We start from the raw sequence: 27,339 nt of genomic DNA, 5'->3' as shown, positions 1-27,339 counted from the left end.
AGGTCCTTAAGGATACATTATCCTTTGACGGGAAACCTGGCACCAAAGGTTGTTCAATGAACCCTGAGTACATGTGATTCCCACTTTAAAGTTCTTCCCTCATTGAGATCATGCCAAACACATTACGTTTTCAACCCAGGACACCTATCACAAGATGCCTCCTTTAGTTGCAAATATTCTCTAATAATGTACCTTTTCCATGGGATACATTGAAAGTTTGCATTGATTTTCTGACTACAATAGGTAAAAAATTGCAAAATTATATTCACGTTGCACCTTAACCTGTAGTATTCATTTATCTGAAATTTGGGTGTCACTGCCAAAGCCCACCTTTAATTACCTTTGAAATGGCGATGGTGAGACGTATCCTGGAAACCCAACAAGTCAGGCCAGGAAAGCACTCCTATAGTGCACTTGGAGGGGAGGTGGGAGTGGATTCTGGGATCTAGACACAGCAATCATGAAGGAACAGCAATATATTTCTAACTCAATATGGTGAAACTGCAGAGTGTGCTGGTCCTATGCACCTGTGGTCTTTGACATTTAGTGTTAGAGGTGAAGAATTTACAGTTCAAAAGTTCAAAGTGAATTTATTATCCAAGTACATATATGTCACCATGTCCTATCCTGAAATTGATTTTCATGCAGGCATTCATAGTAGAACTAAGACATACAATAGAATCAATGAAAACTACACACAAAGACTGACAAACAACCAATGTGCAAACGATATACAAAAAAACCCCAAAACAAATCCATAGGTTGTGGAATCAGTTCAGGGTTGAGTTGTCTACGGTGGTTCAGGCGCCTGATACTTGAAGGGTGATAACTGTTCCTGAACTGGGTAGTGTGGGTACTAAGGCTCTTGTATCTCCTTCCTAATGGCAGCAGCCAGAAGGGAGCATAGCCTGGATGGTGGGGGCCCTTGAGAATTTTGAAGGTGTCATTGGAACAAACCATTTGAGTAACTGCAGTACATTTCATATTTGGTAAATATTGTGTCCTGTAAGGATCTTGAGCCTTCTGGAAGCTGTATTCATGCAGCCAAAAGGAGAGTACTCCATCACATTCCCGACTTTGTAGATGGATTGAAGACTCTGGAGCTTCAGGAGGTGAGTCACTTGCTGTAGGATACCCAGTCTCTGACCAGCTCGGTTGCCACGGTATTCAAGTGCATAGTCTAGTGAATGTTCAATCAATGGCAGTTTCCAGGAAGTTGGTAAGGAACTTGGCAATCGTGTGCCAAGAATCTGAAGGCAAGTAGTTATATTCTTTCTTATGGGATATTGTCATTGTCTCGTATTTCTGTGGCATGAAAGTTACCTGTCACATAATGGGGACATATATGTAGCCACGTAAATAGCCAAAACTTACAGGTTTTCTTTTATGTAGCCATGTGTTGTATCATTTGCTGAAGAGCAAGGAATGGAATGGAAATTGTGCAGTCATCAGTGAAATATCTCCACTTCAGACTCCCTAATGGAGGGAAGGCATTGATAAAGCAGCTGAAGATACTTGGGCCTAGAATCCTCTCCCTGAAGAACTCCTGCATCAACGTCCTAAACTGGATTAGTTTTTCAATGACTGCAGATATAAATCCAATCCTGGAATTTCTTCCCTTCAAATGGTCATTGATTTCTGTTTTACCAGGGTTCCTTAATTCCACATTCCAGCAAATGGAATTCCACCAAAAACAGAAAGTGGTAGAAATGCTCAGCAAGTCAGGCAGTGCACACTGAGAGAGAAGCTGAGTTAACATTTGAGGCTGATGAACTTTTATCACATTTGGAGGGATGAATCAACTTGGCTGAAGACTTGTATAGGGAAGACAAGAATGATTATTCACTCTGTTCAACAGGTAGACAACAAGCACAGATCTTTCAGCCTTGTCTAAGTTTCTGCTGCCATTGAGGTTGGAGATGTTCCTAGTACCTATTCTCCTAATTGTCTTCCTACCTTTTTAATTGTCCACCATCAGTAGATCTGATGGAAATTCAAGGCAGAAGATTGTTCTGATCCATTGGTTTTCAGATCACTTTATGCTGGTCCACCCCACATCTCCTCTGAAGATTTTTTAAAACTGGTAAATTCTCACAGGGAGTGTGTGTGTGTGTGTGTGTGTGATTTCAACCCTGTCTCTGACATCTATATGCTTAAAATTGAATAACCAAAATACCAATTTTGTTATGAAGTAAAAAAGGTTACTGAAAACAATAAAATACTTTAAAAACATTTTTAAAAAATGGGAGGAACTCAGCGGGACAAGCAATTTGTTTTTTGCTTTGCTCCAGATTTCAGCCTCTACAGATTTTATTTCAAATCTGGGCCGTGGAAATTCCATAAAAATACATTCTTAGATCTACCACCAGGTCAAACATGTGAAGTTCTGTGAATGAGTAAACTACCAATAATTCCAGAGCTTCTCATTTGACAGTACATGTGAGAGTGTTTTAAATATGCGCTAGTGGTGTAGTATTTGGAATAGTTTTGCTAACAAAATCCAGCACGTTACCTCAATATTGATAAAGTTCTTCTGGAAACTTCACTATGGGTCTCCATACTGCAATGACATCTATGTGTTTGTAGTATAGATACACGTGGTCCAATACCTTAATACTTACATTTTCCATGTCCTTACCTTTCAACATATATGCTTTTTCCTGTGCCCAGTGCATATAAACTGTTTAATATTCGGTAACCAGAAACTTGGACGTCATCCACTGCAAGAGAAAAGAACCAGCAGTTGTTAATAGTTTATTGCAAGTTCACCACTTTCCACCCACCCTTTTAAAGATACAGGTTTATGCTTGTTCCTGGGGTTGAGAATGCTAACAAAGTCACTGTGACTTTTAATCACAGGCTGTATTTATGGTTCCACTCTGTTACAGAGCTCCTCAAAGAAATTTAAAGTTGTACCACTTTATGTCAGCAGATGAGATTGTACTGGGTAATCAAATAAAGTTTCAAGAACAGGTGCTTAGTGGGTTCAGGTCATATTCATGAGCCTTGCATTTTCGATTCCTTTGACACACTGGCCTCTATAAGCCAAAATATTGAGTACAAGCATTGTGATGTTATGTTGAACATACATCCAACAAGATGCTAGTGAACTCAAAGTACACTGCAGATGCTGTGGTCAAATCAACACGTACAAACAAACTGGATGAACTCAGTCCTGATGAAAGGTCTCGGTCTGAAACGTTGACTGCTCATTTCAACGGATGCTGCCCGACCTGCTGAGTTCATCCAGCTTGTTTGCACGTATTGAAGATGTTAGTGAAGCCTAATTTGGGATAGTGCATGCAGTTTGGGTCACCTACTTACAGGAAAGATATCAATAAGATTGAAATTGTACAGAGTTAATATACAAGGATGTTGCCAGGACTGGTGCAAATGAGTTACAGGGAAAGATCATATAGGTTAGGACTTTTTCCCTGAAGTATAGGAAAATGAGGATAGATTTGATAGAGGTATTCAAAATTCTGAGGGTATAGATAGGGTAAATGCATACAGGCTTTTTCCTTTTCCCACTGGATGAGACTAGAACTAGAGGTCATGTATTAAGGGTGAAAGGTGAAATATTTAAGAGGAACACGAGAAGGTTGATAAAAAGCAGGACCTCAAGGGTAATAATCTCTGGATTGTTGCCTGTGTCACGCACCAGTGAGGGTAAGAATAGGAAGACATGGCAGGCAAATCTGTGACTGAAGAGTTGGTGCGGTGTTTCAAATTTGCGGATAATTGGGACCTCTTGTGGGGAAAGTATGACCTGTATGAGAAAGGATGGGTTAGACAAGAGCTCCAGAGGGACCAAATTCCTTGTGGACAGGTTTGCTAGAGCTGTTGAGGAGGATTTAAAGTAGGTTGTCAGGGAATCAGAGTGCAAGTCAGATGATGGAGGTGAAGGATGATGGATGGTGGTAAAGGAAGATGCAATGTGTAGAGACACTGTGAGGAAGGATAGGCAGTGGTAGGGCATAAATGCAGTCAGTTGGATGGGTTGAAATACATTGACTTTAATTAAAGAAGCATTAAAATTAAGTGTGATGATGTTAGAGCATGGATCAGTACATGGAATTATGATGTCGAGGCCATTACAGAGACCTGGCTGTTTTAAGGGCAGGAATAGCTGCTGGTTCAGTCAGTGTGCCACTCAAAAGAACATCCACCCAGAGGAAAGGGATGAAGCATTTTATGTTGAATGACATTTTTACAAAAAATATCACTGTTGTTCATAAATAACATTAAAAAGAGAACCCTACGGATGAGATCTTCGCCGAACTGGTGTTGCCCGATGTGTTCAAACAGCGATGACAGGACAGGCAGCAGTGCCACCGTGGTGTAATTGATGATCTGCGTCACTCCTTTCGGCTGCGTCCTCGTGTGAGTGAACTGACCCAGTTTGAGATTTTCTATGGTTTTTTCCAGATCTTCTGCTGCACTTTCAAAAAACGTCCGCAGAGCCAGCTTGACAGACTCCAGGCCGGTCTTCATTAGCGTCCTGTGTGAATTGAAACACCTGTTTAGACCTGAGGAAGAGGCAGTCAAGGCCTGCTGAGTTTTGAAGTCCGAAAGAGCTCCTCTTCTTTAACAAAAATAAATCTTCATTGTAGTGTTGTGACTTCACAACATTTTAGCTTCTTCCCCTCTGCCAACAGATTTCTGAATGATCCAATCACAAACCACCTCCATGAACACCACCTCCCTCTTTGGCACTATTATCTATTTATTGGTTGTTTACATATTTTATAGTAAATTTTAGTAGTTTTTTTAATATCTTGCATTGTAATGCTGCCACAATACAAGTTTCACAATACACACCAGTGACAATAAACCTGATTCAAAACCCCAGCTTAAGAAAGATGTTATGAAAAGCATCATTTAACACCACCGTGTGACTGGGAAAATCACGGATAAGACTGGTGTGAAATTCCATATTCAATTGTGCCTCCAGTCTTGGGCTTGTCGCATGATCGTGCATTGTGTGGAGGAAATAGTGCCATCACTTTCCTCCATGAACTCTGCCACATAGGGGGCTTGTTTACTTACTGCCCGTTATGCCACTGGCATTAATAAAGGGCAGCAATAAAGGGCCTCCATCTCTGTCTGTCCATGCCATGGCACAGAGATATGGAAGGATTCTTCACAACTGTTTCTGTAACAATTTTGTTTCATCAGTCAAGGTTGTTCGCTCTGAGCTGAACCACTGAACCCGGAGGACCAGTAGACCTCTTAGTCTGACCTCTACCCTTTGACCTGTTTGGCAAGGGTGATCCTACTAAGAGCCAAAGCATTAAGCCCAGACTCCAGTCAACATAGCTCACTGTGCATTAAGAAGTTTGTGGTCCTCTTGGAGGACTGTGGGGCTAACGCAGGACATTAGTTAGGTTCTGGCCAAAGGAAGAAGCATGGTAGTTGTAGTGGAGAGGGAGATGGAGAGGGTGAGAGAGGGGAAAGAGGGGGGAGAGAGTGGGGAGAGAGGGGGGAGAGAGAGGGGGAGAAGGGGGAGAGGGGGGAGAGAGGGGGAAAGAGGGAAAAGAGGGAGAGAAGGGAGAGAGTAAGAGAGGGGGACAGAGGAAGAGTGGGGAAAAGAGGGAGGGGAGAGAGGGGGATAGAGGGAGGGAAAGCAGGGATGAGGGGAGAAGAGAGGGGGAAGGGGAAGAGGAGGGAAAGAGTAGAGGGGGAGAGGGATAAGGGGAGGGGGAAGGGGAGAAGGAAGATGGGGAGAGTGGGGAGAGGAGGGAGATGGGCAGAGGAGGGAGAATGGGGAAATAGGGAGAGTGGGGGAGGGGAGAAGGGGAGAGGGGGAGGAGGGAAAGAGGGGGGGAGAATGGGGGGAGAGAGAGAGATTGTTGAGTGGAGAGTGAGTGTTAGATCGGAAGTCCAAATTGATACAAATTGTGGCAACAGGAGAAGGGATTATAGCAGGGGAAGGAACATCAGGCAGCATCTGCAGAGGAGAATGGAAAATCAATATCATAGCCTCTTCATTTGGACTAAAAGAGGACAAGGGAAATAACCGGTATAAAGAAGTGAGGGGTAGATGGTGGATGTGAGGCATATGATGGCAGATGAGGATGGGCGGTTGGCAGATGGAGTTGGGTAAGGGAGGGAAGGGTGGGAATAATGACAGAGGCTGGTGGAGGCAACAAAGGGCTGAAATGTTAAGAACACGATGGGTCAGACATATGACTAGAAAACTAGGGTGTGAGGGGCGAGGGGTCTCAGGAACAACGTGAAGCCCGAATTCTGGTGGTGAAGAAAGGATGCATGGGATCAGCTGGAGAAATGAATGTGGATTCAGACAACATCAGCTGCAAAGAGACGGTTAAGGAAGTCAGAATGAACAGCAAGAAGCCCTACCCAACAGGAGACCTATGCCCTAATCTTAAAAGGAACAAAGCAGGTAAGACTGGCCACAATAACTTAAACAGAGCAGGGCTCAAATCTCCAATTAAATTGACTCTTGTGTGAGGCTGAGTGGCCCATGGCATTGGGGAGAACAGGAACAATTTTTTGATTCAGTTTCTGAGCACTAAGTAGATAAATACTGTGTCCTGCTTTGGGTGAGGAGTGAATTTCTTAAGGTTGATGAATTTGAGGAGGAGGGTTGGGCATGGAACTAGCAGCCCCATCCTGTAAAAACCCAGTGCTACAGAAATGCCAACCGAAGCTCCAAATACCTCATTCTTGCAAGAGGAAGATGGATGTGGCTCAGAAACATCACGAAGGATGTTGTGTCAATCCATGACAGTCACCTGTGGAATGAAGGGGGTTACTCCACCAGCGAGGGCAAGGAATTGGTACCTGACCTGCCCCATGCACCAGGTGAGTGATTGGTGAATGGCCAGGAATCAATCAGCTCAATATAAAAACATTGTTTACCCTGAGACTCCAGCTAAAGCTTCTTCCTCTGTCTGTTAAAAGTCACAGGGATCCTGTTTAACTCACCATGGACCAGTTGGGATTGAAGGGCGAGGGACTCTGTCACACACACACCTGGATATCCACAGGCCAGCTGAACCCATTTCGCTGGAATCATTGTTCCAAGTTTATCTAAAAATCACTAAATTGAATATTGTACCTGGCATCCAAAGTTTGGCCCAGTATGTGAAGACAGTTTACAATTGAGGTGGCATCACTCCCTGTGTGAAAGAATAAGATTGACTTAAATTTCCTGGGCAAAATGGATCCTGTTTCCAAAGATAGTCCAAAACCTCTCATAGCACAAGATCCACAACAACAAACCATACTAGCTGTGCAATAAACAGAGGCTAAGTACCAAACAAATACCACAACCAGTAATTGTGTAGCTTTTGACTTTCACTCGACAAAACCAGCATGACTTATGTTTAGATATATTACAGGGGATTAAGCCACATGCAGTTTGAATTAAAAATTCGAGAAATTACATCACAGAAAAGGACCATGCTGTGCAGACGTGCAGCAGTTAAATCCAACCTCCCAGCCCTTGGTCCATAGCCCTACAGATCTCAGCTCGTTAAATACTCTCTCGGGTATCTTTTAAATGAGATAAGGGCTTCTGCTATCACCACTAATTCAGCCAGTGGGTTCCAGATCCCAGTTTAATCTTTTCTGATGTTCCTTCAAATCCTTCAATCAATTACCCTCAATCAGTGCCTCCAATGGTTTGTTTTCTCTTCTGATTTTCTGTTTACTCTGTCTGCTTCTCTCATATATCCTTCATTGATCAATGACATAAGTCTCACATGAAATGTCCTTTGTTGCAAAGAGCATGTCCATAACCTAACAGTCTCGCCTTACAAATAAAATTTGCCAGTCCTGGCAACATCTTGGGCAAATCTCAGCACCTTTCCTGCGGCCATCATATCGTGCCCTGAACTATGCACAGCTCTAAGGCTGATCCAGAGTGGTTGCATTGCTTTGGAGCTTCTTGTGATAAAGCACTAGCTGAGCACCTACCTCAGCTTCTCAGTTCCTTTGAGCTCAATGGAAACCAAAGCTCGGAAGCAGTACAGACACGCACTCGTGGCTCTTTGTATCAAACGCAACTGCAATTCTAGACCGTAGGTTCTACCAACTAGTGCAAGGACACAGATATTTTCAGAGGTACACCACAGTTTTTCAGGGTTCTATCAAAGAAGATAGAACAGCACAGGCCCTCACCTCACAATGATGTGGTGACATTATTTATTTATTCATTTAGAGATACAGCACAGAACAGGCACTTAACCTACTCCAGGATCAATCTAACGCTTCCCTTCCGCATAGTCCTCCGTTTTCCTTTCATCCACCTGTCTATCTAAGAGTCTCTTAAATCTCCCTAGAGTATCTGCTTCTACCACGTCTCCTGGCAGGGCATTCCGTTAAAATAAACTACCTCTGACACCCCCCTTATACTATACTCCAATCACCTTAAGATTATGCCCTCTCATGTTAGCCATTTCCACTCTGCAAAAAGACTCTGGGTGTCCACTCTAACTACGCTTCTTATCATCTATACATTCCTTACATAGCATTAACTTCCACTGTAACCCTGTGTCTACATCCTTAACGAATCTCCTTGATAAACCAGCACCATATGGATAACTATGTTTGAGAGGAAATTCAAATGATGTTAACCAGCCTCTCACTGTAACTTTGGGAGCCTGGATACCTGGCCCAAGTGAAGGCTGGGGTTAAGGCCAGGAAATACAAGGCAACAGGATACTATGTTCCGTTCTAACCCCCACAACAGGAAATACCCACACAATTACTGAAATCCTTCTCTTGAGCATACTTGACGTGTCATGTGCTTACAGATCACCGAGAATCATGTAAATTCCCCAGGCTTCTCACAACTGACTTTCAGTGATCATTTTCAACAGAAGGTCTACTGATCATCATTTTAAACACATTTCCAAATACTGACTGCCTGTTACAGAATGACCATGTGAATGGCCTCCATGTAGAGCAGGGGTTCCCAATCTGGGGTCCATGGGCCCCTAGCTTAATGGTATTGGTCCATGGCATTAAAAAGGTTAGAAACCCCTGGTATAGAGGCCACAAAGGGAATAGGGCTGTCATGCATAGTCTTAAATAGTTGTTTTTTAACCTAAAAAAAACAAAAACTGACTCAATTAATGTAAGTATTTTAAAGTCTGAAATATACACAATGGCAGTCACAGACAATACCTGCTACTAATAAGCCAGATAAAACATTATTATTTTTCTGTGAACAGCTTAGACTACTGTAAGAAGGCTAAGTTTCAAGAAAGCGTCACAAACAACGATCAGTAGTGAGACAGTGGGTGAAGCAAAGGGCAAAGGAAGCAACAGTGCTGCTGGTGGAAAGGGGAGGATCCCAGTACTCCTGAGAGCCAAAGTTGTTACATGCGAAACTCTCCATGCAAAAGGTGAAAACACACAGTCAGAAGACAATATGGCGCCGTGCTTCATTCATGCTTCCATTCATGCCTTTTGCTTACCAAACAGTGATATCCTGTTTCTGACAAGCACTCCAAGTTTGCAGAAGAGGCTGAAGTAGAGAGGGGGAAAGAAAGAAAAGAAGGGAAAGAGAAACAGAAGAAGGAAACAGCTGAAATAAAAGCCTACTAAGTATTGAGATAATCATGAAAAAAAGCAACTCCAAATGAACAGCAAGGAACCTTTACGGAACTTTAGAGAAATGTTGCTATCTAGATTATGAGTCTGTAACACAAGAACACAAAAGATATGCAAATCACAAGTAAAGCCAAAAAGCAAAGCTTTTATTGAAATGATACAAGCAGATTTTGTGTTAGTAAATAAAAGCTCATTAAAGAAAAGGTATTATTTTGCCTTGATTCATTCAAATTTCACACCACATATGCAGCAGATTTTAATCTGATACATTAATGACAGCTTTTCCCTTAATTTTTTTCCCAACTCACATTTAATTATCTTAATTCCCAGCACTCTAAATTCACCAGTGTTAACCATCATTACACACTGCTCACTGGCTCAGAACTTGGAAGCATCACCTGTCCCGAGCTCAGTACCCAATGTCCTACACAAACAGCTATCAAAATAAAAGATGACTAGGGTAGGACCTTTCCATTCCTGACCATCCCCAGAGAATGCCTTAGCCTTTGCTTTGTACATCTTCTCCATCATCTGCCAATGTCAAAACTTCAGATACAAAGTGAACTCAACTTGAATCCCTCTGGACTAAACTTTGATTTGCTTCTGTGGTGGTTCCTCAAGACTAAGGAAAACTCCCTTCCATTACAAGTCTATGAACTCAGAATTAACAAATCATCCTGTACCTGATCTGTATATTCCACCAGTAGACATTGATTGGATTAGGTGCTGGGTCAAATGATCTTTCAGCTTCTCTATCCACTTTCAAAGGAGACATGAGAAGCAGTTGGAATGTTTTGGATGGGAGAGTGGAGTGAACAGCCTTTCTAGGCTGTAGTTTATTATTAGGGCTTTGAAAGTAAACAGGAGATCCAGAGATACTACCTGAAATGTCACGAGTGAGTTTTAATCTTGCGTACTAGTGACTGCTGAATAAAGCTTCCAATTATCTTGGTGTGGTTACCAGTGAGTACGATTGGCTGGAATCTGGTTCAGTCCCATGCGATGAGGTCACTGAAAGCAGCAGGCTCAAAGGGGCATGAGACTTACTCTTGCTCCACTTTCATCTTCACACAATTCACTTCCTGGAAGCATCTCCTTTAACTTGAGTGGTCTCAGGTACGGGATTTACATTTCAACAGTATTGTTATGTTTTTACAGTGAGGTCTGGAATATCCTTGTGGAGTTCTTTTTTCCCCAACAGCATTGTGGCAATTAGCCTGGAAGAGGGTACTGGTGTCAGTTTGCCTGTATTGGCAGCCCAACAGGATCCACAATCTATGGGAATGGGAGAAGTAGGACTAAGCCCTATTCTATCATCTAATACCATGATGGCAGATCTTAGCCTGGCCTCAACTCCACTTTCCTGCTTGTTCACCAGAACCTTTAAGAAGGTTCTTAAAGGAACAGGATATATCTACTTCTTCTTTGAAATAGAACTCATTCCTGGACTTGGCACATCTTTACTTTTATTGACAACTATTTCACATTGTATAGGATTTCCAGTTAACCTCTCTGTCAGCAGAGACTCAGCTAGCTGCACACTCACCTCTGTGCCAAAAGGCTGTATGTTCAAGTTTACTCCAGAGACCTGAAAATCGAGGCTGCCCTCCAGCATGGTGCTTGGAGACCATTAAGGCAATGCCTCTCCAACAAAACATAAAGCCCTGTCTGTTCAGTTAATATATCGTCCTGTTAACCTCATATTGCTTCTTCTGATAAAAGTATTCACCATTTACCAAATCCCTTCACTAGATGGCACTCTAACCACATGATAGGGAAAGAATTGACTCTCCTGCAATTCGGCCTCTGCTTGGAAATGCAAGAGTTTAAATTCCAAAGATTGTATAAAAACTTACATATTCATATAAAGATCAGATAATCTACAATTCAACAAATTGTTTGCCTGAATAAAAGATGGCTTGTATCTGTCCAAACAAATTGTTCAGTTCTATATTAATGCTTAATTTTGTACATTCCAATTGCAGAGAATCAGGCAGATACTGACTTACTGGCTATAACCTGCCTACACGAATTGCAAGAGGTTTAGTTGCAAAAGAAAATTGAATAATTGACATCCAAATGCATCCACTCATTACAAACGGAATCAGGATTTAAAAATAGAGATGGCTTTATCACACCTGAATATCCTAAATAGTTTCATTAGGGCTTTAAAGACAAATGTGAAGACCTGACATAATATCTGATATCACCAGTGAACTTTAATCTCCAATGACTCGGATCTGGTTCAATTCCGTGCGTTGAGGCCTTTATGGTTTACATAAAGGGAGGGGGACAGAAAGGAAGAAGACTCACCTCAAAACCACTGAAGAGATATTGACAACCTGGAGAATCGTCTACTCATGGCTTAGTCAGCTATCAAAATTGTCAAATGAATCTTTCAGGCATTCAAAACAATTCAGAAACTTCTGTAAGTTTTGAAAATTTATCAAAAATGTTACAGCCCAAAAAAAATCAATAAAAAAATATAAATGAACTTGAACAACTTATACTAACAAAAAGCTAATATTTATCCTCTGCAATCACAGTTACTCAGTGAACATAATAGAGAAACTGTCCAATCTGTAAATAATGGAAACGCAATCTAATCTAAGATGGTGATCAATGGCAACGTTTTGTAGACAGCTCACAAAACCACTAGATATTCCAGTAGTTATATTTCTGTGATCGCTGCAGTCTGCAATTTCCCTTTTAAAGACGTACTTTTGATATTCTTATGACCTCCTGGAAAATTTGATGATCTAGACTCTTGAGAGTGCCTGAGCAGCCGGGGAGGTCATCGCTAGGGGTGGATGCTGCATTGCGCCTTATAGCGGAAGATAAACCCAGGGTTGGCTCCATTAATATGAACCAATTAAAGCTTTGTGCAAGATTAAAATCATTGAGGATGAGAGCAGAAAATGAACAGGTGTTCAGGGCCATCTGCCTGTGCTTGACTAGTCTTCCTCTCTTCTTGCAACTACCGTCAGGCAGAAGGTGCAAGGGTCGTGAGACCCATGCCTCCAGGTCCAGGAGCAGGCTCCTGGTCAGGCTTCACTCGCCTCAGTGTTGAACGGGCTCCACAGATGTGGACTCAATTTCAGGGACTATGCAGTCCGTGTTCCATGTGTTTTGTTCATTTCTTTTAAACTATTTGTGCAATTTGTCCTCTTTTGCCAATTGAATAGGTGGCAGTCTTTGTTTTTACTAAATTCTATCATGTTTCTTTGCTTTGTGAGTGCCTGCAAGAAGATGAACCTCAAGCTTGTGTATGATATACTTGATAATACATTTCAACTTTGAACTTTCAACTAAGATTCACAAATTCCTCACAAACTAAAGACCCACCCAATCATTGCTGTATTCGCTGTTCAGCTTCTACCCCATTTTTATAAGACTTTTAAATGGTTCTCTAGTATGATAAAATGGACTCCTGACTATAAAATCTTAATTACTCTGTAACTGTTACTGTTTAATCTGCATTGTTTCTCTTTTAACTTGTTTTACCTCAATGCACTGTGTGATCATTTGATCTGTATGAACAGCATGCAAGACATGCTTTTCACTGTATCTCAGTACATGTGAAAATAATAAACCATTTGCAAGTCTAGATCCAATGTACAGTTCAGCGCATGTAGCTAGTCTGGTCAACTTTCTATTTACTTCACACATTTCCAATCTGTTGCCATTTGAGGTGATCTTGCCATGTATCGGCTAACGTTTGGTTCCATTGCAAGCTTAACTCAAATCATACGGTCTTTCCTGGCTCCCAACAGTGAGAGTAAACTTCATTTCCAAAAACGAACTCAGAGCCATAGTTGTAAACATACATTGAAATGTTGGAATGTTTTGTGTTAAGATCTGGTGACATTTCAGGTACTTATCAGGCAGAAAACAGTGCTGCATACTTTAGATGCAGACTGAACTAATTTCAGTCTCAGTTTTGCTATCGAGCCCAGGCAAACTACGTAATGCTCTGCTAGTTTATCAGTTATATATTTTACTTTACTTCGTCACCAAACAATTGATACAAGAGCATACGATCATCACAGCGATATTTGATTCAGCGCTTCGTGCTCCCTGAAGTACAAATCGAAGTAAATATAATAAAAATTTAAATTATAAATCATAATTAGAAAATAGAAAAGGGAAAGTAAGGTAGTGCAAGTCAGGTCTGGATATTTGGAAGGTACGGCCCAGATCCGGGTCAGGATCTGTTCAGCAGTCTTATCACAGTCGGAAAGAAGCTGTTCCCAAATCTGGCCATACAAATCTTCAAGCTCCTGAACCTTCTCCCGGAGGAAAGGGGGACCGAATGTGTGTTGGCTGGGTGGATCGTGTCCTTGATTATCCTGGCAGCACTGCTCCGACAGCGTGCGGTGTAAAGTGAGTCCAAGGATGGAAGATTGGTTTGTGTGATGTGCTGGGCTATGTTCACGATCTTCTGCAGCTTCTTCCAGTCTTGGACAGGACAACTTCCATACCAGGTTGTGATGCACCCTAGAAGAATGTTTTCTACGGCGCATCTATAAAAATTAGTGAGGGTTTTAGGGGACAGGCCAAATTTCTTCAGCTTTCTCAGGAAGTAAAAGTGCTGGTGGGCCTTCTTAGCAGTAGACTCTGCTTGGTTAGACCAAGTCAGGTCATTTGTGATATTCACCCTGAGGAACTTAAAGCTTTTGACCTGTTCCACCTGCGCACCACCGATGTAGATGGGGTTGTGCGGTCCGCTACTCCTTCTGAAGTCAACAACCAATTCCTTCATCTTGCTGACGTTGAGGGATAGGTTATTGTCTTCGCACCATGCCACCAGGTTCTTAATTTTCTCTCTGTACTCATACTCATCATTACCCAAGATACGGCCTACAATTGTGGTGTCATCAGCAAACTTATATATTGAGTTCAAAGGAAACTTGGCTACACCTTCATGGGTGTACAGTGAGTACAGCAGGGGGCTGAGTACACAGCCTTATGGGGCACTGGTGCTCAGAATGATTGTAGAGGAGAGCTTGTCCCCTATCTTTACAGCCTGGGTCCTGTCTGTGAGGAAGTTGAAGATCCAGCTCCAGATCTGGATTTCAATGTTAATCTAGTATTTGTGCAGCATCCTAATTCTTACCCAACCCCTCACCTTATATACTTCCTGTTAAAATGATGCAAGCCCTTAGTCTGAAATAGCAAAACTACAATGAAAAGTTTGACACGTTATTCAGCCCACAACTCATATAGCGAAACATAATTAAACATTACCTTGTTACCATTTCCTTTTCTTTGTTGGATGCATGCCCCCCACTGCTAAGAGGACTACTTGCAGTAGACAGGAAGTACAGACGATGGTTCTTAAAATATTGGTCAATTAAAGGAAGAACAACCTGCAAAAATGAAGAACATTTAGTATTTGCAACAACACAGATAATCACCATTTTTCAATGCGCCTATTTTCTTCCTCTGCAGTTTCTGCCTGGCATGCTAAGTAAGTGTACAATGTACTGCCTATGTTAATCAGAATGGCTTCTTTGTTTTGTTAAAAGTAGGAGTGCTTCTTTGTTATGATAAGTGCTTTCTCTCGAAGTTTGTTTAGTTTTAGAATTGCTGATAACGGGGATTGTATTCATTTGTTAACCAATGGGGGAATGTTATTTTGTCTTGTGCATCTGGGAGCAGGGTTTTCACGGTCTTTTCGGGGAGTCGGGAAGAAGACGCCAAAGAAGGTGGACGTGTGCTGCACTGCTCGGTTGACCACCAGGGTGGTCCCAGGGACAAGGACGTGGAGGTCGGAGGAAAGTGACGAGGTGTCGAATGGTTCAATGGTTGAGCTCCAACGATGTGCACTAAACTGACTGAACTCTGATAAATTTGGCGCCTTTTACTTTATTTTCTTTTCCTTCATATTTACTGTATTGTTGGTACCCATTTAGTTTTATTAAAATCTTTAAAGTATATTCTATAACAGTATCTGGTGTAAGTTTGATGTTGTGTGTGCAACGCTGCATTAACTTGATTCCCACAGCACCTGCGTATAGTGGAGGCGGGAATGGAGAGTGGCTGGACTTTTTCTCCCGAGACATATACCAGCCTGTTGGGCAAGTGTTACATAAGCAAAAATTCATTATTGTCTGTAACACACACAAAATGCTGGAGGAACTCAACAGGCCAGGCAGCATCCATGGAAAAAGGTACAGCGGACGTTTTGGGACGAGACCCTTCAGCGGGACTGGAAGGGAAGATTTAAACTTCTTCAGGGTGGGTAGGCATACCTGGAAGAGACTTAGCAGTGCAGTAATCCAATTGCAAACAAGAGAAAATCGGCAGATTCCGGAAATCCAAGCTTAACACACAAAATGCTGGAGGAACTCAGCAGTTTAAATCTATAGAAAAGAGTACAGCAGACATCTCTGCCCGAAATTGATGCTGCCTGGCCTGCTGAGTTCCTCCAGCATTTTGTGTGTTAAGCTTGGATTCCCAGCATTTGCAGATTCTCTTTTGTTTGGCATTATTGTCTGCTTTTATTTTGTAATCTTACTTCTGCCTCACTTGACACATTTACATTGAAACTGTTGACTAATCATACCAACTAGTCTCTATGAATTACCATTCAGCTGATCCTGAGGTGAAACAGATGGATGACATAAAGTTGTTGGTGGTGTAGACAGTGAGAAAGCTTATCAAAGGCTATAGCAGGACAGAGATCAGATAGAAAGTTGAGCAGAGAGTGGCAGATGGAATTTCATTCTGACAAATGAGAGATGATGAATTTTTGGCAAACTAATAGGAGTAGAACTAATGTAGGTCATGGTAGAACACTAAGGAATGTTGATAAATAGAGGGAGTTTAAGGTCCATAAATCCCTGAAAGTGGCCGCACGAGTAAAAACATTGTTGAAGGTGGCTTATAGCATGCTTGCTGTCAAAGGTTGGAACACAGAGCATAAAATAGGGACATTATGTTGCAGAACACTGATTAGACCAAACTTAGCATATATTGTGCTTCACTGGTTGGCATGCTATAGAGACAATGTAATTGTAGAGGAGATTCACAAGGATGTTGACTAAATTGAAGATTTTTAGTTGTATCGGATGATGTAGTTCAAAGTGCTTTACAATGGGATAAAAGTACAAACATAAAAATAAAAATAAATGAAAATAATAGACAAAAAGATGTTCATTAAAAGCAAGGTTAAATAAATAGATTTTGAATTGCCGTTTAAAAGTGTCAACTGAGTCTGCATCCCTTATAGTTTTAGATAGATTTACTTTCAACGTGATCATGGATAAAGATAGATCTGGTCCTCGGGTTGAGGTTCTAAACTGGAAAAAGGCCAAATTTAAAGAAATGAGAAAGGATCTAAAAAGCATGGTTTGGGACAGGTTGTTCTCTGGCAAGGATGTGATTGGTAAGTGGGAGGCCTTCAAAGGAGAAATTTTGAGAGTGCAGAGTTTGTATGTTTCTGTCAGGATTAAAGGCAAAGTGAATAAGAATCAGGAACCTTGGTTCTCGAGGGATATTGGAACTCTGATAAAGAAGAGAGAGATGTATAACATGTATAGGAAACGGAGAAAATAAGGTACTTGTGGAGTATAAAAAGAGCAAAAAAATACTTAAGAAAGAAATCAGGAGGGCTAAAAGAAGACATGAGATAGCTTTGGCAGTCAAGGTGAAGGATAATCCAAAGAGCTTCTACAGGTATATTAACAGCAAAAGGATAGTAAGGAATAAAATTGGTCCTTTTGAAGATCAGAGTGGTCGGCTATTTATGGAACCAAAAGAAATGGGGGAGATCTTAATTTTTTTCGCGTCTGTATTTACTAAGGAAACTAGCATGGAGTCAATGGAAATAAGGCAAACAGGTAGTGAAGTCATGGAATCGATACAGATTGAAGAGGAATATGTGCTTGCTACCTTGAGGCAAGTCAAAGTAGATAAATCCCCAGGACCTTACAGGGTACTCCCTCGGACCTTGAAGGAGACTAGTTTTGAAATTCCAGGGGCCCTGGCAGAAATATTTAAAATGTTGGTAGCTACGGGTGAGTTGCCAAAGGATTAGAGGATAGCTCATGTTATTCTGTTGTTTAAAAAAGGCTCTAAAAGTAATCCAGCAAATTATAAGCCGGTAAATTTGACGTCAGTAGTAGGTAAATTATTGGAAGGAGTACTAAGAGATAGGATCTACAAATATTTAGATAGACAGGGACTTATTAGGCAGAGTCAACACAGTTTTGGGCGTGGTAGGTCATTTTTAACAAATCTATTAGAGTTTTTTGAGGAGGTTACAAGGAAAGTGGATGAAGGGAAGGCAGTGGATGTTGTCTACATGGACTTCAGTAAGGCCTTTGACAAGGTCCCGCATGGGAGGTTAGTTAGGAAGATTCAGTCACTAGGTATACATGGTGAGGTAGTAAATTGGATTAGACATTGGCTCAATGGGAGAAGCCAGAGAGTGGTAGTGGAGGATTGCTTCTCTGAGGCCTGTGACGAGTGGTGTGCCACAGGGATCAGTGCTGGGTCCATTGTTGTTTGTCATCTATGTCCTTGATCTGGATGATAATGTCGTAAATTGGATCAGCAAATTTGCTGATGATACAAAGACTGGAGGTGTAGTGGACAGTGAGGAAGGTTTTCAAAGCTTGCAGAGGGATCTGGACCAGCTGGAAAAATGGGCTGAGAAATGACTTATGGAGTTTAATACAGACAAGTGTGAGGTATTGTACTTCGGAAGGAAAAACCAAGGTAGAACATACAAGGTAAACGGTAGGACATTGAGGAGTGCAGTAGAACAGAGGGATCTAGGAATACAGATTCAAAATTCCCTAAAAGTGGTGTCACAGGTAGATACGGTAGTAAAGAGAGCTTTTGGTACACTGGCCTTTATAAATCAAAGTATTGAGTATAAGAATTGGAATGGTATGGTGAGGTTGTATAAGGCATTGGTGAGGCCGAATTTGGAGTATTGTGTGCATTTTGGACACCGAATTACAGGAAGGATATTAATAAGTTTGAAGGAGTGCAGAGAAGGTTTACAAGGATGTTGCCAGGACTTGAGAAACTGAATTACAGAGAAATAGGTTAGGACTTTATTCCCTGGAGCGTGGAAGAATGAGGGGAGACTTGATAGAGGTATATAAAATTATGATGGGTATAGATAGAATGAATACAAGCAGGCTTTTTCCACTGGGGCTAGGGGAGAAAAAAAACCAGAGGACATGGGTTAAGGGTGAAGGGGAAAAAGTTTAAAGAGAACATTGGGGGGGGGGGGCTTCTTCACACAGAGCGTGGAATGAGCTGCCAGATGAAATGGTAAATGTGGGCTCACTTTTAACATTTAAGAAAAATTTGGACAGGTACATGGATGAGAGGTGTATGGAGGGATATGGTCCAGGTGCAAGTCAGTGGGACTAGGCAGAAAAATGGTTCGGCACAGCCAAGAAGGGCCAAAAGGCCTGTTCCTGTGCTGTAACATTCTCTGTTTCTATATTGATTTTATTGAATGGTGGAGCAGGCTCGACGGGCCAGATGGTCTACTCCTGCTTCTATTTCTTATGGTCTTATGTTCTCACATTTAGGAGCAATATGAAAAACGCTGACCGGCTTTTGAGAGAGATTGCTTACATTTAAGAGACTAGCAGAAAATGACTGAGAGCTCGAGCAGGATTATAAAACAAAAACCATTCTGTGATGTGCTCTGGTCCCGAACCATTAATAGCTTTAAAAATAAGTAAGAGAACTTTAAAATCAATTCTAAAAGGTACAGAAAGCCAATGCAGAGTAGCTAGTGACATGTTCCCTCATCCTGGTTTTGGATAAAAGTCTAGCAGCAATATTCTGAATGAGATGAAGTTTGTCAGCAGATTACTTTGTAAAGTTTTAAGAAGTGTAGAAATTGGACAAGCTGAGCTTGGTTTCCCTGGAACAAAGAAGGGTGAAGGTTGACTTCATTGAGGCATATAAAATTGTTAGAGGCATAGCTACAGTAATGATCATTACCTTTTTCTCATGGTAGAATTACCAAAACAACAAGAGGGTATAAGGTGAAAAGAAGGGCTTTAAAGATGATTTGTAAGGAACGTATCTTTTCCACAGAGAGCAGTTAATATCTCAAACTCATTGTCAGTGAAGGTTGTGGAATCAGATACAATCAGCTTTGTTAGTTTTCTTACATATCTTACAATTTTTCTCCCAAACACACAGTACCTTAGCAAAGAACTTGATTTCCTGCTCATGCACAAATTTTTCCCCTCTACTTGTGCAACAAAGATCTGGAAGTAAGCATAAAGGCAAGCAATGAGACACACACCAACTGTTAACATAAATAAAATAGCAACTGTGGAATTAGAAACATCCTTATGTTCAGGTAACAAAAGAAAGCCCGGACATTGCAATTAGTATAATAAGTAAACAGAACAGAGATACAGTACATCCTGGAAGAACTCCACAGGTCAGGCAGCATCCTGCATCAGGACTCGGCCGAAACATCGTCTGTTTATTTCCCTTCAATGGATGCTGCCTGACCATCTGAGATCCTCCAGCATTTTGTGTGTGTGTTGCTCAAGATTTTTCAGTATCTTCAGAATCTCCTGTGATGGATATGTAAAATTACATATTCTTTTAAAAATTTTACTCTCGCTATATGAATGCTGATCAGAAATTGCAGTGGTTTCTGCTTTTACAGCAATAATATTTTCTTCCATGACAGCAAAAGGGAGGGAAGTGGTGGAAGGAACAGTGATGTATAAAATTTTGTAAAATACTGGATGAATGTCTGACCAGTTCAAATTGACAATTTAACTCTTTGTGAGCTTGCAATTTGTGGAATGTCTGTACAAGTTAAACACTAGGTCTGTTACTGTTGAATGTTTGCTGATAGCAGTTGAGTTCAATCTTAGTGTCAGGTACCATTAACATGAGGATGTCTTTGAATGACCATTAATCTGTTTTTCTTCGTGTCTGTTAAATGGGATGGGTTCTATTTGGATTCCAGCTTACTGCTTTTATGTAATATTAATGATCTTTATAGAGTAGACTCTTGAGTTTCCATTTATAATTTGGGACTGTTGATGGTTCTTTGACAGACACTGAATATACACAAGAGGAAGAATATTACCCATTGTAAGTAACAATTTCTTTTTATCATTCATTCGTAAGATAGTGATATTGCAGGGGTCACCATCGTTTATTGTCCATCTGTAATTGCCTGAACTGAGGAGACGGTTAACTGATAACCACATTGTGCTGTCCAGATTACATTAGGATGGCACTTTTTCCTTCACAGCAAGACTTGGATGAATCAGATGCCATTTCTCATGGCTTTCCCCTCATTGTTAACATTTCAGAGTATCTGTTCTGAGCCCAGCATGTAAGTGCAATTACAAAAAAACATGGCAGCTTCTTTGCTTTCAGAGGGGTTTTCAAATATGCAGTATGTCATCAAAAACCCTGGCAAACTTCTGTAGATGTGCACCGAGAGTATATTGACTGGCTGCATCACAGCCTAGCATGGAAACACCAATGCCCTTGAACGGAAAGGCCTACAAAAAGCGTTACGGCCCAGTCCATCATGGGTAAAGCCCTACACACCACTGAGCACATTTACACCAAACAAACTAGCAGGAAAGCAGTCATCAAGGACCCCCACCATCTCAGGTCCTGCTCTATTCTCAGCGTCTCCACCAGAAAGAAGGTACAAGAGTCTCAGGATTCACACTTCCAGGTTCAGGAACAGTAATTATCCCTCAACCATCAGGCTCTTGAATCAGAGGCGACAACTTCACTCAGTTTCACTTGCCTCAACACTGAGATGATCCTACAACCTATTTCAATGCCTCTTCGCCTCATGTTTTCATTATTTATTGCTTATTATTTATTTATTTATGTATTTGCACAGTTTGATGTCTTGTGCACATTGGTCATCTATTGGGGAGGTCTTTCACTGATTCTGTTTTTCTTCTATTTACTGTGAATGGTTTCAAGAAAATAAATCTCACGGTTGTATATGGTGACTTATTTGCACTTCGACAATAAATTTACTTTGTACTTCAATTTTCTCTGCAATCATTACTGATGCATTTTATTCTCATTTTAAAATTTGGTTGAACACTTGAATTTAATTTCCCTGCCACCACGGTAGGATTTGAATTTGCTCTAGGATCAACTGTCCAACATCTGGACATTGTTGTATCAACCTAACCATACTGTCCAGATGCCCCAATATTCTGCACACAAGCCTCGTCTGACTCGCTCTCGATAATAGGCACCACTCTGCCAACTGAGCTATTACAGAACCTAAACAACAGTTGCAAATATGGGAATGACAAGCAAAAAATCTACATGAAAGCATTTGAATTTTCATTCAAATTGATACACAGTGTGGTAAGGCCAACACTTATTCTCCAGTCATGATTACCCTTGCTCATTGGCTCACAGGGCCATGTCAAAGGGCATTGATGAGTCAACCATGTTGTTTAGGATCAGGAGTGCACAGATTGGCGAAAGATAGAAGATTTCCCCTATTGAAGGGCATGGTGGTCAGGCAGCATCTATGGACAGGAATAAAAGGTCAATATTTTGGGCTGAGACCCTTCATCATGACTGGAAAGGAAACGGGAAGAAGTCAGAATAAGATGGTGGGAGAAGGGGGGAAGTGTACAAGCTGGAGGGTGATAGGTGGAAAAGATAATGGGCTGAAGAATAAGGAATCTGATAAGAGAGGAGAGTGGACCATGGGAGAAAGGGAAGGAGGACGTGCACCAGAGGGAGGTGATAGGTAGGTGAGGTGAAGAGAAGAGGTATGAGGGGTACCAGAATTGGAGATGGACAAAGAGATTTAAAAAATATGACATTAAATATCTGAGTTGTTTAGTTAAATAACTGGATTTAAATTCCCCAGCCATTCTTGTGAATTCCAAAACTTCCAAGTCATTAGTCCCGGAGCCTAATTATTTACATAGTAACATAACCATGACACTACCATTCCCATTTGGAATCTGATACATTTATAACATGTAAAAGTGCACTTTACCAAACTGCAGGATGTACTCATGAGCCTGGTCAACATATTTGATCAGTTGCTGAAGGAAGCTGTAGGCAAACCTCTTTTCGATAGAAGGTGTGTCCAGTTCCATGTCTTTTAAACCCCTGTGGCATAAAATGACTTCAGTTAGAAAATATCTTCTTTGTACAGTAAGCAGTCACTTAAAATGTTCACCTCATATGTGGAAGAAATGTTTACTTCAAAGGGAGCACTGAAAGTAATTATCTGTGTCTTGGCAGGAATTAATATCAAAAAATAGAATGTAACAAAGGAGAACCATGCTATAACATTGCTACAGATCAATAATATGCCCACTTGGCTCTGACGCTCTCTCTCTCATGTTTCCCCAACTCCAATCTCATCTCCACCCCTGTATTCTGACTTCAAAGCTGTCCCCACATGCATGGTTGTGACCTAGAGGACTAAAACTAACTCTGTGTACTGGCCTTTGACCCTAGAGTCACCAGCTCCAACAGCTGATCCTCTCCTCAACCCACGCTGCCTCGCTATTGACCTCCCAGATTTCTGACTGGCATCTACCCAGGCAGAAATCAGGAACAGACTGCCCAGAGGTCAGACAAGGGTGAAATACGATGCTGAAGGCATGTACAGTCTGGCCTTGTTGCAGAGACATAGAATCTCTGATTCAGAAGGAAGCTAATGAAGCTGAATGAGTAACATATTTATTCCAAATATTTAGTAGGGTGAAATTTTCTCTCACTTAGGTGTCCACCAAGCGGGTTAGAGACAGTGGAGGGATCAGCTAGATTTACAAACACAAAATTTACAACTGTCATACATTAAGGGGTTGAACTTGGAAACTTTTTAAAAGTATATTTTTAATGAAATGTTGTTTTGGTAGTGATACTCCGCACAGGAATTATGGCTGATACTAAGGCCTTCTTTGTGCTGCATATCATACCTTGAGACTGCATAGCCATTGATCTGCAGAAATTTGAGAATCTCCTGCGCTTTCTCCCGATCTTTGGCTTTCTCTTTGGCTGTCAGTGTGTCATATGGCACCAACAATGGGTGGTTTCCTCCTCCTTAGTGAAGAGCAATGAGCAAACAGATCACAAATCACAGATGCTCTACAACAATCTTTCACTCTTCCTAAAACGTTCTGCCTTCCCACTGTTTTCCATTTCCACAACAACTCATTGGGGGTAAAACAACAAATCTGCCATGTGCTCCGTGGCCCTGTGCAGCTGTGTTTATTTATTGTTGTCTTATCCAAAGACGTTAAGCCCTTGTGCTTTCTGCTTAATCTTGTCAGGTTTATTTTGACTGACACGGGTTTTCCTGCGTACTGTGATTATTGAGAGTGGGATCTCGATTAGCACTGATCGTGGGGTCCTTTTGTGTGTTTGGAGAATGAGTTGGCTCGTGATGTCGCTCAGTCAAACCACTGAAGCTCTTTTCAAACTCTGACAACCAAACTCTTGTTTCTGTCTCAACGTGGAGGTTTGTCATTCCTCTGCACCTGGGTTCAGTCGTCTGTCAGTACACAGCATGCCAAAATCAAAGAGTCAGAAAAGCAAAAGCCCAGGCATTTGGGAAATATGATTTCAGATTGCAAAGTCTAACAACGCTGTGCAAATCTTACACTGTGAGCGTCTTGGGTAAGGGTGCTCCCTGGAGAGAGGTGCCACCAGAGGAGTGGATGATAGGAATAGCATAATAACAAACCTAGTATATACACAGAGGCAGAAAAAGATAAAATGTGTGTCCTTTCAAGGGAAATTAGACTTATAATATATGTATACGATATTCTGGCTATTTCCCTGTTGACATTACAAAGCTGAATATTTCAGTAACTATTTCTTAGGAATGTTTCCTTTTGATCAAGACTCTCTGGTTAAATTATGTGAGGTGACAAAGCAATCTTTCCATAAGTTCAAACCCTGCCACAATCTGAGAGATCAGATTTAATTTGAAGCTGCAAATTTTTCATTCAATGTCAAGATGCATAAGACAAACTCAGCACTCTGCCACAGATTTTAACAAGCCGCCATTTACTTTAGATGCTTGTTTAAAATAATCAGGGTAAGATCTTAGTCATTAAAATCCTTTTCAAATCCAATAAACTGACGGTAATCTACTAATATAGCAAATTACCTTTAACCTCCAATTCAATTTTCTTTTTCTTTGCCCAGATATTGTGGTAATTTTCAGCCAGCAGTTCCGCCATCGCCTGCAGAAAATCACAAAGATCTGTTGACAGACTAAATGGAAAACATGCCTTGGGAGGTGGAGGTTAAAATATTAGTTACTAACCTGATTCATTTGCCCAGAATGTGGGTATTGCTTCATTCTTGTAAAAAATCGTGTATAATTTATATTTAATTTATATTGTTCTTGTAAAAGCTGCTTCTCTGATGCCAAGTACCTGTCATGCTGCTACAAATATGTTCTCCATTGCATCTCTGTGTTGGATAAGACTTGATCATTCTTAGTAGCTTAAATTCCTTATGATTGTATTTTTATATGGTTCCCTTCATACATGTGCTCAGTGTGTTTTAGTGATTGCGTTTGACAATAGGTGCAGGAGTAGGCCATTCAGCCAGCACCACCATTCAATGTGATCATGGCTAATCATCCACAATCAGTACCCCATTCCTGCCTTCTCCCCATATCCCTTGACTCCACTATCTTTAAGAGCTCTATCTAACTCTTTCTTGAAAGCATTCTGGGGCAGAGCATTCCATAGATCCACAACTCAGTGGGTGAAAAAGTTTTTCCTCAACTCCGTTCTAAATGGCCTAACCCCTTATTTTTAAACTGTGGCCTCTGGTTCTGGACTTCCCCAACATCGGGAACATGTTTCCTGCCTCTAGCGTGTCTGATCCCTTAATAATCTTATATGTTTCAATCAGATCCCCCCCTCATCTTTCTTTTGCTTTTGTAACACCTTGCTTGCAGTTGTGGTTATCGCATTATTAGAACAGGGGCTATCTCATTGGTTCATTCAAGCAATTGGATGCGAATGGAATGTTCAAAGTTCAAAATATATTTATTAGCAAAGTTTGTCTGCTATACAGAACCTTGAGACTTGTTTTTCTACAGGCCGTCACAAAACAAAGAAATCCAATCAACCCCATTAAAATAGACCATCAAACTCCCAATGTGCAGAGAAAAAAAAATGAATCCTGCGAACAATAAAAGTAATTAACATTCAGAACTGAAGTTCACAAAAACAAGTCCACAGCCATGAGCCCATTAGTTGCAGGCCACAGCTTCAGTTCAGCACAAGGACGAATAAACCTCGCTGGGCAGCGAGTGAGCAATGGCCCATCCCTCACCTCCGGCCCCGATGTTTTCAATCTGGCCCAGTGCTTAGATCAGCCTTCGCTCTCGGACATGTACCCAGACCCTACCGCTTCTATACACCCTCAGTCTGGGCCCCGCTGCCTTGACTCTGCCTTGCCTCTTTGAATCAGTCCCAAGTCTGCTCCAGCAACAGCCAAACATGGTCCCAGTCCCCACTCTCAGGCCTGGGCCCAAACATGCCACACCGCAATCTTACTGTTGACACCACAAAAATGCCAGGTAGTTCAAAAACTCAACTCCGAAAGGGAATTTACAGCTCGTTGGTTGCAGGGATCCTTCCCCATATAAAAATGTGATTAATAGAGTAATTAGTAGTTCTGTTTGCTGCCAGCAGGTCGTTGCTGTGTCTCACCGAAATCCAACGGAATGACCAAATTGGTTTGTGTTCTGTGCCTTTTGTTTGTTTCCCTGCTAATAGGGTCTCGTCCCCCTCACCGTCATATTTCACCTTACTTCCCACATTCCTTGTTCGCATAATGCTTAATAAATGATCACAAGCAAGAGGTTTTCATGCCTCATTCTTGACTTATGAAGAATCTCCGATCAAAAACAGGATCCATCATGTGTATACATGTACCAGTGCATTTGACAATAAACTCCATCTTACTTTGTCATCTGGTTCATAAGGGGCTATAGGTTTCAGTTCCATAATTGTATTATTGACTGGGCCTGGTATACGAACGAACTATGTTGGAGCTGGAATGTGGGGTGCCGTTTGCTGTGTGTCCCCAGCACACCCTTGTGTGTGTTATTTGTTAACAGAAACAATATATTTCACTCTATGTGTCGATGTACATGTGATAAATTAGAACAGAGATGAGGAGGAACTGTTTTTAGACAGAAGGTGGTGAATCTGTTCTTTGCCACAGACAGCTGTGCGCCCAAATCACTGGGTATATTTAAAGTGGAAGTTGATAGGTTACTGAATAGCAAGGGAGTTAAAGGTAGGCAATTTGATGGCCAGTGTTGAAATAGATGGATTTCAATAGTGCTCAGTTGATGCACTTATTCCCTCCCACCCCAACGCTAACCCCACCCCCCAACCAAGTCCTTCTCATTCAGTCAGCCATTGTCCCATCAGTGGGCTCTCAATCGTGTTGGTACGGGTCAGGAGAAGCCAGTGTCTGGGGCCAGAAAGCTCAGCCTTCCTGAAGTAGCTTTCTGGAGATATTTTGATAGCGCTTTAGTTTTATTTTAGTAAATCACTCAGTGTTAAATATTGAGAGGGGCTGCTCTAAAAAAGTAATGCATCAATTATATCTACTAATAGAAAGTTATGCCTGACCTTAGAGTGGGGGATGCACGGTTTCACCAGAGTGATGGCTGGGCTGAGCGATTGCATTCCTGTCAGTTTAGAAGGCTGAGAGATGATCTGATCACAATATGTACCATTGCAGGCCATC

General features: G+C 41.4%; 1 protein-coding gene across 1 annotated transcript in view; it reads right to left on the bottom strand.

The window, feature by feature from the left end:
* Positions 1–27,339, bottom strand: part of ryr2a (ryanodine receptor 2a (cardiac)) — a 444,870-nt gene that overhangs the window by 151,490 nt on the left and 266,041 nt on the right. Inside the window, exons 49-57 of the mRNA XM_059985674.1 lie at positions 24,725–24,800; positions 23,529–23,652; positions 22,595–22,710; positions 19,771–19,835; positions 14,833–14,954; positions 9,450–9,499; positions 7,085–7,145; positions 4,263–4,501; positions 2,639–2,720 (exon numbers count right to left, since the gene is read on the bottom strand). Coding sequence (XP_059841657.1) covers positions 2,639–2,720; positions 4,263–4,501; positions 7,085–7,145; positions 9,450–9,499; positions 14,833–14,954; positions 19,771–19,835; positions 22,595–22,710; positions 23,529–23,652; positions 24,725–24,800 — 935 coding nt within the window. The remainder of the gene's footprint in view (positions 1–2,638; positions 2,721–4,262; positions 4,502–7,084; positions 7,146–9,449; positions 9,500–14,832; positions 14,955–19,770; positions 19,836–22,594; positions 22,711–23,528; positions 23,653–24,724; positions 24,801–27,339) is intronic.

Source organism: Hypanus sabinus, chromosome 12 (assembly GCF_030144855.1).
Source record: "Hypanus sabinus isolate sHypSab1 chromosome 12, sHypSab1.hap1, whole genome shotgun sequence".
Classification (NCBI taxonomy): Eukaryota; Metazoa; Chordata; class Chondrichthyes; order Myliobatiformes; family Dasyatidae; genus Hypanus; species Hypanus sabinus.
Note: the sequence above shows the minus strand (reverse complement) of the source record. Positions and strands in the feature narration are given on the sequence as shown.